The 13,551-nt window shown below is 38.3% G+C and overlaps 1 protein-coding gene across 3 annotated transcripts in view; it reads left to right on the top strand.

Annotated features, from left to right (window-relative positions):
• Nucleotides 1-13,551, top strand: part of ADK (adenosine kinase) — a 532,082-nt gene that overhangs the window by 36,177 nt on the left and 482,354 nt on the right. For 2 of the 3 annotated variants that reach the window (XM_030334273.1, XM_030334275.2), the window contains exon 2: nt 5,367-5,441. The exons of the other annotated variant lie outside the window; for it this stretch is intronic. In XM_030334273.1, the coding sequence (XP_030190133.1) occupies nt 5,367-5,441 (75 nt within the window). The remainder of the gene's footprint in view (nt 1-5,366; nt 5,442-13,551) is intronic. 3 annotated transcript variants of the gene reach the window in all.

Here is a 13,551-nt window from a genome sequence, read left to right as displayed (position 1 = left end):
TTTATTGTATTTTTAATGTTTACCTGTGAATGTATACTTGTTTATTGTTACCTGTTTATCATAAAGTATACAGACAAATGGAAAAGATGCATAGGGCAAGTACGATGTGTGGGTTTTCCAACACCACCAAGCAATTAACTCAATTCTGACACTATCTACATGGAGATAGTGTTAGATGCCACAAGTTAAAAGCTCAGTTCCACAAGATTGTCCCTTCCCACACTTCAGATTCCAGATTCCATCTGTACTTTTTTTTTTTTTAATGTTTATTTATTTTTGAGAGAGAGACACAGCATGAGTGGGGGAGGAGCAGAGAGTGAAGGAGACATAGAATCCAAAGCAGGCTCCAGGCTCTGAGCTGTCAGCACAGAGCCCGATGCGGGGCTAGAACCCATGAATCGTGAGATCATGACCTGAGCAAAAGTCGGATGCTTAACCGACTGAGCCACCCAGGCGCCCCTCCACCTGTACTTCTGACCAACCAGTTTGAGATCAGAGATTGCTATGGCCCCCTACTTGGGTTCATTTAATTTGCTAGAGTGGTTCACAGAACTCAGAGAAGCATTTTACTTACTAGATTATGGTTTATAATTGTCAGATGACAAACAATTTAGTAATGAGTTTCATGGTCTTTATTCAAGGGAAAAACTGCGTGGATTTGGAGTGTACAGTGCCTTAGAAGCAGTGGAATACTCCTTCCAAGGCATGTTGGGCAAGCGTGTATTTTGTAGAGTGTTAGAAGGGGCAACGTGGAAATGGCATCATTGGCTAGGATTGCATATCTGACTTTATTTAGAGAGATCAAGGAACAAGCAAATAAGTATAGAGTTGTCTGGTGTTAGGGGAGTAGCTGACTGGATATACCACGTTTCTGGTCAATCTGACCATTTACAGGAACACAAAAGTTATTTTTTAATGTTTATTTATTTTTGAGACAGAGACAGAGCATGAACGGGGGAGGGTCATAGAGAGAGGGAGACACAGAATCTGAAGCAGGCTCCAGGCTCTCAGCTGTCAGCACAGAGCCTGACGTGGGGCTTGACTCACGACTTGACTCACGACTCAGGGACTGTGAGATCATGACCTGAGTGGAAGTTGGACGCTTAACTGACTGGGCCACCCAGGCGCCCCGGAACACAAAAGTTTAGTTTGCTGATGACGCACCCTGGGCTGGAGATGGCTCCATTTTAGGCTTAGAAATTTATTTTAACATTATAAAAGGATATAACTGAGGAAGAGCTGGAAGGAAGAGATGCATAAGCCAAGGTATGTGAGAAAGGACAGGAACTTCATGCTCTCTGAGCCCCTTTCCCCAAATCTCCAGATATGTTCACCAGTCTGGAAGCTCTCTGAAACTCATCCTTTTGGATTTATATGGAGGCTTCATTACATAGGCATAGTTGATTAAATCACTCCCTGGAGGTGAGGGGGGACTACTAATCCTCTAGTCCCCCGAGGTTCCCCTTGGAACCACCCCCATCCTTAGGTTACCTAGGAGTTTTCCAAAAGTAACCTCATTAATATAACAAAAGATACCTTTATCCCACTCCTCAGAAATGCCAAGGTTTTTAGGAGCTCTTTGCCAGGGACCCAGAAGAAGGCCAAACGTGAATTTCTTATTCTAAATCACAATATCACAGAAAGGTATGGGAGTGGGGGGATTGAACTTCCGTGCACTCTTTGGGTGGTGCCACCTTCCCAGCTGTTGTGTTCATCAACCCAGAAGCTTCTACACCATCTTAATTTATTATGTTTTTAAGATTTATGTTAAAATTTTGATTGGCATCTGCTAGTATATTTATTGAGTTACTCTTGGGGAAGTAGTTTAAGTGTATAGTTCGAGAATTAGAAATAACTTTTTAAGACACAAGGCAGCCTATATATGTGAATAAGTAGAATTTGTTTAAATGCATAAAACTATTACCGTCTATTGGAGATATACAAAGAAAATCTCAAATATTGGTTGAACATATTTTTTCAAGCTCCATGTTTCTATGACAGTAAAAGTAAAATCCATATAACCTTTCTCACAAAGGGAAGGAAAAGAAATCCAAGAGATCTGCCTGAGAATTAATTAAGACTTTAGCCTCAGAGGAACTTAAATTAATGGAACATGGATTCATAATGCCAATACTAACAATCTTGTCTATATTACAGCTTTATAATAAAAATGAATTATAAAATATAACAAGTTTAAAAAATGAAATATGACAATTTATGTCTATTAGTAACAGAAAATGAGTCTGAAATTGTAATCAACAAAATAATTTACTTACATGTAATCAAAAGTCCAAAGAGGATATAGGTTTCAGGCGAAGCTTAATAGGTCCAACAACTTCATCAAATGACCCAGTTTCTCTGTGTCATGACTTAGTTTCCATTCTGCCCTCTGTGATGTCAGATTTACCTCAAGGCAGCCACCTGGGAACCTTGAGGTACTTAAATCTTCCAACACCTTCTGCATTTATACTCTGGAGGAAGATGTTTTATATATGAGCATTCCTAGGAAGGAAACCTTGGCGTCCCTTTTGATTTGACTGGTTTAGGTCACATGCCTATCTCTGAACTGATAAGTATGGGTAGAGAAATGCATTGTGCTGATTGGTTTAGACTTTGCTGTTCCTCTAGGTTAAGCCAGTCAGACTCACTCTCTCCATGAACTGGAGTAGGTCAGTTCCACCCAGATCTCTTTAGCCTGTGCCTTTGGAGTGAAAGTAGGAGGATGACAAGGAACAGATGACAAGCACACAATTCTGATTTGTTAGAGAATGTCTTCAAATGACCTTAACTGAATTGTAATATTATTTGGCAATAACAAGGCAAATATTATGGTTATCTAGTTTATTAACAATAAATAATAAAAGAACAAGTTTCCAGTTAAATTTTTTCCTGATCACATTTCCCCTCCTCCTCCTTCTTCTTCTTCTTTTTAAATTTTATAGAGAAGAGAGAGAGCAAGAGTGCAAGTGGGGGAGGAGGGCAGAGAGAGAGAGAGAGAGAGAGAGAGAGAGAGAGAATCTTAAGCAGGCTCCATGCTCAGCATGGATTCCAACTTGGGGCTCGATCCCACAACCCTGAAATCATGAGCTGAGCCATAATCAAAGTCAGATGCTAAACCAACTGAGCCACCCAGGCTCCCCAACAATCATCATTATTGATATATAAAAAATTTCTTCCAGTATTACATTTGACCAGTTCAGTTCCAGTATATTCTTGCTCTGTGTGTAAATGTATTCGTGTCCATTTGCATTCAGGAAAAAAAAGTTTTGCTAGACAGATAAGTTTAGGAATATAAGTTTAAACAGGGTTCTGTGATTCATTCTGCTCATCTTTTTCCCCATATTTCTTAGAGTATAGAAACCTTAGGCCCAGAGAGGGTGCATTGATTTATTAATACTATACTAAGTTTTCAAATGGAGTGCAATGAACTGTTTTGGGAATCCATGAGATGTTCAAAGATTTGACTTCTGAAAAAGAAATATCACAATTATTGTCCTTAAAATTAAGAGGGGAGAAGCTGGGGTGGAGCGATTGATATGAGGGTAGCAGGATATTTTGTGGTGTTAGAAATGTTACATATTTTGATTCTGGTGGTGGATTCATGACTGTATGCATTAAACCAAACACTAAAAAAGGGTGAGTAAAAAGAAACAGCCAAGCAGCCCAGTAACATCCCATGCTTTTTTTTTAAAAAACAAATTCTAGGAGTTTTTATTGTTTGAATAACAATACACAAATCAGGCAGAGAAGTTTCTAATAAAATGATGGCCAAGTTTTAATGTATCTGCCTGTTGATCCTTTATCTTCTAAGTACTTAAGATATTTTCTTTTTATATTAGATTTTTTTTCTAATTATAAATGCAACTTAAGTCTGAATAGATAATTGTATTTTCTTTTAACTCTCCCTCGTTCAGCTTTCTTTAAACAGAAAAAAGGGGGCGGTGTGGCGCCCGTGTGACTCAGTCAGTTAAGTGTCTGACTTCGTCTCAGGTCATGATCTTGCGGTCTGTGGTTTTGAGCCCTGCATTGGGCTCTGTGCTGACAGCTGAGAGCCTGGAGCCCGCTTTGGATTCGGTGTCTCCTTCTCTCTCTGCCCCTCCTCTGTTCATGCTCTGTCTCTCTCAAAAATGAATAAACGTTAAAAAAAAATTAAATTTATGGGGCACCTGGGTGGCGCAGTCGGTTGAGCGTCCGACTTCAGCCCGGTCACCATCTCGCGGTCCGTGAGTTCGAGCCCCACGTCAGGCTCTGGGCTGATGGCTCGGAGCCTGGAGCCTGTTTCCGATTCTGTGTCTCCCTCTCTCTACCCCTCCCCCGTTCATGCTCTGTCTCTCTCTGTCCCAAAAATAAATAAACGTTGAAAAAAAAATTAAATTTATAAAATAAAAAGAGAAAGGGGAGAGAAAAAAGAACAAAGGGACAAATACCTCTTTATTATGTATTCAGCCATAGTTGCCCAAACTGTGGTTTTAATATGATACTGCAATTCAGTCTTCTAAATCATTGTAGATTATAAGTGTAGGTTATATTTTATTCTCTTAAAGAAACTCTGAGGTACCAGTAGTATTGATATTACTGATAGTCTCCATGTGATGAAGATAGAAACTGGTTTGGAGGCAACTGGAAGAGGTCTTCAGCAAACTGGAGACCAACGGGAGATTACACAGAGGCAAATTTCATTGAAAAACCTAGAAGAATGCTTCCCACTGAGGCTGACCCAACTATGGCCACTGGTCCATTTCTTGCTGTTAGTTAGGCTTCTGTTTAAGGCATCTCTTGTGGTGGAGTTGTAGCCTTCTCTTGGTTTTGAGCTACACTGGGATCATTGTGGAACATAGACTTCTTTGAAGTCTGTTAAACGTAGTTGAAAATTTCACTATCTGTGATACTCATTGTGCGGGTCTCACCACATTCAGTTTGTCCAAGGTGGGGCTTTTGGCTGGACTCCTGGAGGACTTGCTGCAACCTCCCTAATCACTTTTGGTAGTTGGGTATCTTACTAGCTAGATAAAGTCAATTATCTGTCATGTTTGTTGGGTATAGAACTTTTGTTATGATAGAACTTAAAAAAAAAAGTCTAATTAGCTTTGGTCATTAGCTGTTGAATATTATGAAAAAAGGTCACATGATCTGGTTTCTTCTATTTGATCCAATTTGAAAGTCATCCTCCTTTCTAAATAGCTTATGCTACCTCTAAAATGTTGTCTGAAATGTAAAAAGCAAATCAAAGGTTTAATAAACTAGCATGTTAGGTTTATTTTTGAGGTAAAGTGAAGATACATATTTTTATATTTGTGTGCATTGTATACATCAGCTTTTAGAAGTATTTCTAACTTGTGCTTGCATTTTTGTGTGTTTTTTTTTAGTGAAAATATTCTCTTTGGGATGGGAAATCCTCTTCTTGACATCACTGCTGTAGTGGATAAGGATTTCCTTGATAAGTGAGTATTAAATTCTTCGTATGTACTATGTGAAACTTATATCAAAAGAAAAACTGTTGAAGACTTTGGACTCTAATACTTTCAATTGGAGGAAAACTCAGGAAATTTAATGTCATTAATAGCAAGTTGCACTATAATTATTTATGAATTGACCACAGTTTTCTCTGGGAAAACTTTAGGTACATTTGTTCAATCCTGTTGCTAGTTTCACTTGAAATTAATTAACTAATTCAAGTTTATTTTTGAGAGAGAGAGAGAGAAAAACTGCATGCACGTGCATGGGTGCGGGGCAGAGAGAGAGGGGGTGGCTAGAGGATCCGAAGCGGGCTCTGTGCTGATAGCAGAGAGCCTGATGTCTGTCTTGAACTCACGAACTGTGAGATCATGACCTGAGCCGAAGTCACACACTTAACTTGATTGGGCAACCCAGGTGTCCCTGAAATTTATTTTTTATTCTCTGCAAGGAAGAAGTATATATGATTTACCTAATGATTTAGTTCCCAAATTTTTAAATTGTTATCAGTGAACTACATCTGTCATGGTGCTATAACATAAATGGGAAAAGAAATAGGATTAGAGAGGACAAGAAGAATATGCAGGACATAATTCAGAGGTGATCATTCTATATTAATTCTCCCTTAATAGTAACTTCTGATGTTTTAAATTTAGCTGAGAAATCAGTTTGTGTTTATTTTTCTGGCTCTTTGACACCATTTGGTACAAAGAAAAAATTGAGTAGTAAAAAAGGGATTTATAATGAGGAAGCAAGTTCTGTCTGTGCCCAAGGGCAACCACTTTTTTTTTTAATTGAGGTAAAGTTCACTTAAAATTTATAATTTTAACACTTGTAAAGTGTGTAATTCAATGACTGCCAATACATTTTTAGGGTTGTACAACCATCACTGCTATCTAATTCCAGAACATTTTCATCACCCCAAAAACAAAACTGTACCCAATGGGTAATCATTTCACTATCCCTGCCTGCCCTTTCCCCACCTCTGCTCCATGCTCTGATCTCTTGGGACCTACCATTCTGCTTTCTGTTTCTATGGAGTTGCTTATTTTGGCCATTGTATTTCATATAAATGGAAACAGTTTGTGGCCTTTTGTGTCTGTCTTATTTCACTTAGCATGATGTTTTTCAAGGTTCATCCAAGTTGTAGCATGTATTAGTAACTCATTCCTTTTTGTGGCAAAATAATATTCCATTGTGTACACACGCACGCACACACACACACACACACACACAACACACACACTGTATTGGTTGATGAGCACTTAGGTTGTTTCCTTTTTTGGCTGTTGTGAATCAAGCTGCTATGAACATTTGTGTACGAGTTTTTGTGTGGACATGTATTTTCATTAATCTATGGTATTGGTATCTATTGGAGTGGGATTACTGAGTCATGGTAATTCTGTGTTTAACTTTTTGAGGAACTGCCTAACTTTTCTACATGGTTGCACCCTTTGATATTCCTACCAGTAATGTATGAGGATTCCATTTTCTTGCCAAAACTTGTTCTTTTCCCTTATTAATTAATTAATTAATTAATATTTATAATTTTTTTTATTTTTGAGAGAGAGAGACAGCATAAGCAGGGGAGAGTGGCAGAGGGCGGGGGCGGGGGGAGAGAGAGAGAGAGAGAGAGAGAGAGAGAGAAAGAAAGAAAGAAAGAAAGAAAGAAAGAAAGAAAGAAAGAAAGAAAGAATCTTAAGCAGGCTCCATGCTCAGCACAGAGCTGGATGCATTACTCAGTCCCACGACCCTTGCATCATTACCTGAGCCAAAGTCAACAGTCAGATGCTCAACCAACTGAGCCACCCAGACACCCCATTTTATTATTTTTAAATATTTTATTTTTTAAGTAATCTCTGCACCCAACATGGGGCTTGAACTCATAATCCTGAGATTAAGAGTCACATGTTTCACTGACTGAGCCAGCCAGGCGCCCCTTCTTTTGTTTAAATTATAGCCATCTTAGTGGGTGTAAAGTGATATTTCATTGTGGATTTTGATTTGCATTTTTCTAATGACTAAAGATGTTAAACATCTTTTTCATGTGCTATTCATGTATATTAAAGTCCTTCACCCATTTCTGAATTTAGTTGTTTGTCTTTTGTTGTTGAATTGTAAGTGCTCTGTATATATTCTGGATAATAGACCCCCTTATCAGATAAATGATTTGTAAACATTTTCTCCCTTTCTTTGGGTTATTTTTGCTTTCTTTATAGTTTCCTTTGATGCACAAGATATTTAATTTTGATGAAGTTCAGTTTATCTATTTTTTCATTTGTTGCTTGTGCTCTTGCTGTCATAATGAGAATTCATTGCTAAATCCAGAATCACAATGTGTATGTGTTCTTTTAAGATTTGTTTTAGCACTTAAATTTAGGTGTTTGACTTGTTTTTAGTTAATTGTTTTATTAGTTGTGTGTTAAGGGTTTAGTTCATTCTTTTGCATGTGGAAATCTGGTTATTTCAGCATCATTTGTTGAAAAGACTATTCTTTTTCCCATTGAATGCTCTTGGTACTTCTTATGAAAATCAATTGCTTATAGACTTGAGGTTTAATTTCTGGATTCTCAATTTTTTCCACTGATCTTTATGTCTGTCCTTTTGCCATTACCACACTGTTTTCATTATTGCAGCTGATTATTTCAGTAGTAAGTTTTGAAGTAATGTGAGGAAGTGTGAGTCCTCCAACTTTGTTGTTTTTTAATTTAAGCTTGTTTTGTCTATTTAGGGGGTGCCTGGGTAGCTTACTCGGTTAAGTGTCCCACTTTGGCTTAGGTTATGATCTTGTGCTTTGTGATTTCGAGCCCCTCATCCGGCTCTTTGCTGACAGCTCAGAGCCTGAAGCCTGCTTCAGATTCTGTATCTCTTCTCTCTTTGCCCCTCTCTGCTTGTACTCTGTCTCTTTCTCCCAAAAATAAACATTAAAAAAAAAAAAGATGTCCATTTGGAATCTTTTGAAATTCCATATGAATTTTAGAATCAGCTTATCTATTTCTGCAAAAACAGCACTTGGCATTTTGTATGGGACTGTACTGAATTTGTAGATCAGTTTTGTAAGTACTGACATTTTAACAATACTAAGTCTTTCAGTTCATGAACAGGGGATGTCTTTCCATTTATTTAGGTTGTCTTTAAGTTGTTTCAAAAGTGTTTAGTAGTTTTCAGTGTGTAAGTCTTACATTTTCTTGGTTAAGTTTAATCCTAAGTATTTCATTATTTTTGATGTTACTGTAAATAGAATTGTTTTATTAAGTTTATTTTTCTTTGTTTGTTTTTTTCCACAGTACTTGTTAGTTGTTTATTTATCAAGAGAAAGTATTCCATAGTCCAGTATTCATGTTTCATAGTTCAGGGATACAGGTCAGTGACCAACTTCCATGGAACCAACCGAAAGAAAGTCACTTTGCTCTCTGAAAGATACCAGCCTTCATCATTTCCTCAAAATCTTTTCCGGGAATCATAATTTCTGTAGAAATCTACATAAACCTTCTTTCTGGTTTGTCCACAGCAAACTTTTAGGAAGCTGGAACCCCCAGGGTTATAATGAATGTTGCAACAATACGAAATTACAGATGCTTAGCCAGAAGGCCTTGCATCTGAAGTTTTAGCAAAGCACTGGAAGTCACGGTATTTATTCTCCTCAACACCATCTTCAAACCCAAACTTAATTTTACTTTTGGATTATTCATTGCTAGTACATAAAAATACAACTGATTTGGTGGGGGGACAACCATTGTTAACAAATTGTATTTTTTAATGTCCTGGAAACTACCCCTATAACTCTTTTAGGTAAACTTGTATGTCAAAGGATCAGGCAAGAATTTATAAATGTGTAAATTTGGCCTATTGTAATATAATAAGAAATGGCTCAGATCATGATCCCAGGGTCATGGGATCCAGCCCTGTGAAGGACTCTGTGCTGAGCATGGAGTCTGCTTAAAATTCTCTCTTTCCCCTGCTTGCTCTCTCTCTCTCTCTCTCTCTCTCATTCAAATTTATTTATTTATTTTTAAATGTTTATTTTTGAGAGAGAGAGAGAACACGTGCAAGCAGGGGAATGGCAGAGAGAGAGGGAGATAGAAGATACAAAGTGGGCTCTGCGCTGACAACAGAGAGACTGATGTAGGGCCCAAACTCATATTTATGTCTCTATATAGACTGATGTCTTGCCTATAGACTTGTGGGTTAATTTCTGGATTCTCAGTTCTTTCCCATTGATCTTTATGTCTTTCCTTTTGCCACTACCACACTGTTTTGTTTTGATATTGCAGCTGATTATTGCAGAAGTAAGTTTTGAAGTAATGTGACAGAGTGTGAGCCCTCTAACTTTGTTGTTGTCTTTTAAGATTGTTTTGTCTATTTAGGGGGTGCCTGGGTAGCTCATTCGGTTAAGAGTCCCACTTTGGTTGTGAGATCATGACCTGAGCTGAAATCAAGAGTCACATGCTCAACTGACTAGGCTAAGATTTTTTATTTTTTAGGTAATCTCTACACCCAACATATGATTAGAACTCACTACCCCGAGATCACATGCTCCACTGACTGAGCCAGCCAGGCCACCCTGCATTTATTTATTTATTAAAAAAATTTTTTTTTAATGTTTATTTGTTTTTGAGAGACAGAGAGACCAAACATGAGCAGGGGAGGGGCAGGGAGAGAGGGAGACACAGGATCCGAAGCACCCTCCAGGCTTTGAGCTGTCAGCACAGAGCCTGACGCAGGGCTCGAACTCACAAACCGTGAGATCATGACCTGAGCCCAAGTTGGACGCTTAACTGACTGAGCCACCCAGGCGCCCCAGGATATTTGTTTTTAAAAGTTCATGCAAATGTGATCAGAATGGTTGTGATCTGACAGCTGTGTGCTGATACTACAGAGAACTCAAGTTGCTTCTTTGTTTCATTAGCAGCTCATCCTAAATAAGCTGAAACTTAGTATTTTTGTTTTGAGTTTTAATTTTTAAACTTGATTTTTGACGTCAGTACTTGGAGATAAAACGCAAGGTTTTGGATCCTAATCATAAATGTAGAGACTTTCCTATTCTTATGTTCCAGAACATTTTTTTCCAAAATACACTTTGAAAGTATTCCTTATTATTTCACTAGACTGTGTTTAATTTACATTTCAGACCATATTTAGTTAAGTGTTTTTTATATTTGAACTGTGTAAAAATAAATTTTCTGGGAATAGTTGGGTACTAAGCAAATGAATAAATATATATTTATTAGTCTCTTACACTGTGAAAACGAGTTAACTATCAAAATTTTTTGGATAGAATTTGCTTTCTGATTCTGATTTTTTAAAAAAATATCTGGCCTTGGGGCGCCTGGGTGGCGCAGTCGGTTAAGCGTCCGACTTCAGCCAGGTCACGATCTCGCGGTCCGTGAGTTCGAGCCCCGCGTCAGGCTCTGGGCTGATGGCTCGGAGCCTGGAGCCTGTTTCCGATTCTGTGTCTCCCTCTCTCTCTGCCCCTCCCCCGTTCATGCTCTGTCTCTCTCTGTCCCAAAAATAAATAAAAACGTTGAAGAAAAAAAAAATTAAAAAAAAAAAAATATCTGGCCTTGGGGCACCTGGGTGGCTTAGTCAGTTAAGTGTCCTGCTTTTGATTTCGGCTCAGGTCATGATCTCATGGTTTGGGAGTTTGATCCCCAAGTAGGTCTCTGCGCTGACAGTGTGGAGCCTGCTTGGAATTCTCTGTCTCTCTCTGCTCTTCCCTTGTGCTCTCTTTCTCTCAAAATAAATAAATAAACTTTAAAAAAGGTATCTGGGGGGTGCCTGGGTAGCCCAGTTGGTTGAGCATCCAACTTTGGCTCAGGTCATCATCTCACAGTTTGTGAGTTGGAGCCCCACGTCAGGCTGTGTGCTGACAGCTCAGAGCCTGGAGCCCACTTTGTGTCTCCCTGTCTCTCTGCCCTTCCCCTGCTCATGCTCTGTATGTCTCTCTTTCAAAAATAAGTAAACATTAAAAAAAGAAAAAGTATCTGGCCTTTTGAATAATACTTATCAATGTACAACTACTGCTAGTTAAAAAGTAAACTAGTACTAAAGGCTTATTGTTTTTAAGTTCATTTATTTATTTTGAGAGAGAGAGAGAGAGAGAGAGAGCGAGCAGAGGAGGGACGGAGAGGGAGGGAGAGAGAGAATCCCAAGCAGGTTCTGTGCTTTCAGCATGGAGCCCGACGAGGGGCTTGGTCCCATGAACTGAGACCATGACCCAAGCCCAAATCCAGAGTTGGACACTCAACCAACTGAGCCACCCAAATGCCCTAGTACTGAAAATTTTTAAGGGATAATGTTAGTCCTTTGCTACATCTTCCACCTCTCCCCTTGCTTTTACCCTATATCCCAAAAGTGCTATTTCTCCAAAAGAAACCATTTCTATTCTTAGCTGTTCTTTCCTGGTATCCAATTGTTTCTAAATAATACACTAATATTGCTGTATGTGATTTTTATAAGGCTGGTTGGTTGGAGAGGCAAAGAATAAATGTTCCTTTAGTGTAGGGAAAGGATACAAGAACACGATTGCATTAGGAGGGTTTCCTGAACAGAGGACACAACACTGCGTGTGGAGGGGCACATTTGATCTTCAAGTTCCTGTGGGAGGATATAACCTAATCATGTTCATGAATGATAGTGGAAAGGATTTCCTCTGGCCTTCTGAGAACTTTGCTTTTGCCGTTTTTTACCAGGAATTTTTATAATTTCTTGGTGTTTAATTGTTGAAGAGTCTCTGGTTACTTATCTCATTGTTGTCCAGGTTCTAGTAACTGTTAAAAACTGCTGTACATTCCTGAATGTTTACTGTGAGAGTAGGCGAATTGAAGGTTAATTTCTCATGCATACAATCTGACTAGCAGTCCCAAGCTTAGGGTCTGTTTGAGGTCTGTATTACTAGGTATTTCTTAGGTTTGTCAGTTTTTATTTATTTATTAAAAAAATTTTTAAAAATTTTATTTATTCTTAAGCACTACCCCCCACCGTAGGGCTTGAACTCATGACCACAAGATCAAGATTCACATGCTCCATCTACCAGCAGAGTCAGCCAGGAGCTCCTTGGGTTTGCCAGTTTTAGATATGTATTGACTCCCTATTGTGATAGCTAAGGATTTAGCTCTCTTTCACCTGTTACCGTTTCCTCTTCATCTTCCCCATGTTATTAAATTATGTTAAAAGCCAATAATCATTGTGAACAAAATTGTGGACTATGGTTACTTATAAAACTTTTTGTTTTTTGTTTTTGTTTTTTTTGTTTTGTTTTTTGTTTTTCTTCCAGTGACTTATTATATCCTGTATTCATTTGTACCATTTTCTATACACTTACTGAAAATTTCAAACCACTGTTGTTAAATCTGTCATATGTCTACTAACCTCTTCCCTTCTCCTCCCCCTCTGCCTCCTCATTTCTTAAGAAAGGGTGCTGGATTTTGTCAAAGGCCTTTTCTGCATCGATTGACAGGATCATATGGTTCTTCTCTTTTTTTTTTGTTAATGTGATGTATCACGTTGATTGATTTGCGAATGTTGAACCAGCCCTGCATCCCAGGAATGAATCCCACTTGATCATGGTGAATAATTCTTTTTATATGCTGTTGAATTCTATTTGCTAGTATCTTATTGAGAATTTTTGCATCCGTATTCATCAGGGATATTGGCCTGTAGTTCTCTTTTTTTACTGGGTCTCTGGTTTAGGAATCAAAGTAATATTGGCTTCATAGAATGAGTCTGGAAGTTTTCCTTCCCTTTCTATTTCTTGGAATAGCTTGAGAAGGATGGGTATTATCTCTGCTTTAAACGTCTGGTAGAACTCCCCTGGGAAGCCATCTGGTCCTGGACTCTTATTTGTTGGGAGATTTTTGATAACCGATTCAATTTCTCCGCTGGTTATGGGTCTGTTCAAGCTTTCTATTTCCTCCTGATTGAGTTTTGGAAGAGTGTGGGTGTTTAGGAATTTGTCCATTTCTTCCAGGTTGTCCAATTTGTTGGCATATAATTTTTCATAGTATTCCCTGAGAATTGTTTGTATCTCTGAGGGATTGGTTGTTAATAATTCCATTTTCACTCATGATTTTATCTATTTGGGTCATCTCCCTTTTC

This window comes from Lynx canadensis, chromosome D2 (assembly GCF_007474595.2).
Source record: "Lynx canadensis isolate LIC74 chromosome D2, mLynCan4.pri.v2, whole genome shotgun sequence".
Taxonomy (NCBI): domain Eukaryota; kingdom Metazoa; phylum Chordata; class Mammalia; order Carnivora; family Felidae; genus Lynx; species Lynx canadensis.
The sequence above is the reverse complement of the archived record's forward strand: the minus strand, read 5'-3'. Positions and strand labels throughout refer to the sequence as shown.